Below are 1,851 nucleotides of genomic sequence, written 5' to 3'. Positions count from 1 at the left end.
GCAGGTGACCTGCCCCCAGACACCCCACCCCGAGTCACCAGAGTCACCACCACGTCTGCTCTTCTCAGTCAGCCTGAGACCCTGCCTCGGCCAGCACCCTTCCGACCTCCCAGCTGCGATCCGGCCGGTCCCTGCTGTACCGTGTGCCCACGCACAGGGTGTGGGAGAGGCTGGCAGGGGACGGCCATGTGGGCCACCAGGAACACTCAGAGGGCGGGTTTGCCGTGAGCTCCTAGGAGAGAGGGGGCAGCTGGTAGTGGGCACCCACCCTGGCACCCCCTTCCTGAGGGCAGAGCTGGGGCGGGGCCTGCCTGTCCTCTCACTGTCACCACCAGCTCCAGGGGGTCACTGGGCTCCGACCAGCCTGCGGGGGTGTGATAGGAGCAGCGATACCGCCCCGCGTGGGTGCCCTTCATGTGTACGATGCAGAACCTGGCCCGGTCCCGGGCTCTGGCCAGCATGTCCCCGAGGCGTCAGATGTGGGGGTGCGCCGTGGCCTGACTCCAGAGCCCACGGTGGTCTGACTGTCCCCCGGTGCACGTGCCTCACCTTGATCACCAGGGACAGGCTCAGGAGCGGGGCCTGGGGGTGGGAAGTCATGGGGGAGCCCCAGGGGTGGGGTGAGGGGCCTCACTAAAGGCCTGCAGGGAGCAGACACCCCCTTGTGCCCTCCGCCCTCTGCCCCCTGAGCAGCAGGCTCCTACCTCCCGAGGGTGCAGCAGGAGGGGTACGGGGCAGAGAGCCTCACCAGACACCGCCCTCCCTGCGGCTTGGCAGGGACTGCCCAGAGCACCAGCCTAGATTCCTGGTGTTCACAAACCCCGTCTGGGGACTGTTACAGCAGGGCGCACCGAGCCGCCCACCGCAGCCCCCTCCCTGCACCCTGGGGTCCCGAGAGCAGCGAGCCCCTCACACAGCTCTGGCGGGTCCCCGGATGAGGGAGGTAGGGAGAGAATCGGCACGTTCAGAAGTCCTGGGGGGGGTACGTGTCCGGGTCACACGGCCTCTGGGACGATGGGCCCTGGCTCCCCGTGGCCTGCACAGGCAGGGGGGGGTCATGTCCCTGGTCCTGGGTCATCTGTGCACCCTGAGCAGCCGGGGCTGGCTGAAGCTGGCCATGCTGAGGACTCACAGGCTGGGCTGATGGACGGGCTGAAGGGGTGCAGGGGACCCCTGGGAAACTCCGAGAGAAGGGGAGCAGCCCGGGCTCACCCTGCCTCAGAGCCCGACCCAGGAAGGCGCCAGGTCTGTCTGAGCTACGTCCCGGCCCTCGGTGAGAGGACAGATCATGCAGGTCGTGGCCGGGGTTGGGGAACCCCCATGTCTGTCAGAGATGTCTGCAGAGGAACCAGCAGTTAGCATAATGGCTATGTTGCTGGACTCCCATGTAGTTGGCTACAGTTCAAGTCCCGGACCCGGTGGCTTAAAACTCACACCGGGCGCGTGTACGTGCGTGCCCAAGATCCCGAGAGGAGAATGGAGGAGAAGGGATTGAGGTTTGGTCATCCCCCCCGGGGGGGGGTGACTTCTCGCTTTCTGTCTCTATGTCTCTGTCTGTCTGGCGAGCGCACGCGCTCTATAGCAAAAACCTCTCAAAAAAAATAAATAAATAAAATAAGGAAAAAAGAAATGTCTGCAGAGAGCCTGCCCCAGTCCTGGGGAAACCAGAGCCAGGCCCAGGGGAGGGTCAGTTCCCCTTCCTGCTGGGTTAAGTATGTGACATCCCTGTGCCAGCCTCTGTATGCCCACACCCTGCGCGTCTGTCTGTCCTGCCTGCACCCTGGTCTCCTCCGTCTGCACAGCCGGGACCAGTGGGGGAGACGCCATGACCCCCCCCCCCACGGCCCCGCT

The 1,851-nt window shown here is 65.2% G+C and overlaps 1 protein-coding gene across 1 annotated transcript in view; it reads left to right on the top strand.

Moving 5' to 3' along the window:
- The first annotated feature begins 423 nt into the window (after positions 1-423).
- The window catches only part of LOC102500528 (alpha-1B-glycoprotein-like), a 26,241-nt gene continuing 24,813 nt past the window's right edge, over positions 424-1,851 (top strand). The window contains 1 exon segment of the mRNA XM_027770403.1: positions 424-485. Coding sequence (XP_027626204.1) covers positions 424-485 — 62 coding nt within the window.

Source organism: Tupaia chinensis, unplaced genomic scaffold (genome assembly GCF_000334495.1).
Source record: "Tupaia chinensis unplaced genomic scaffold, TupChi_1.0 Scaffold000131_1, whole genome shotgun sequence".
Lineage (NCBI taxonomy): Eukaryota > Metazoa > Chordata > Mammalia > Scandentia > Tupaiidae > Tupaia > Tupaia belangeri.
The sequence above is the reverse complement of the archived record's forward strand: the minus strand, read 5'-3'. Positions and strand labels throughout refer to the sequence as shown.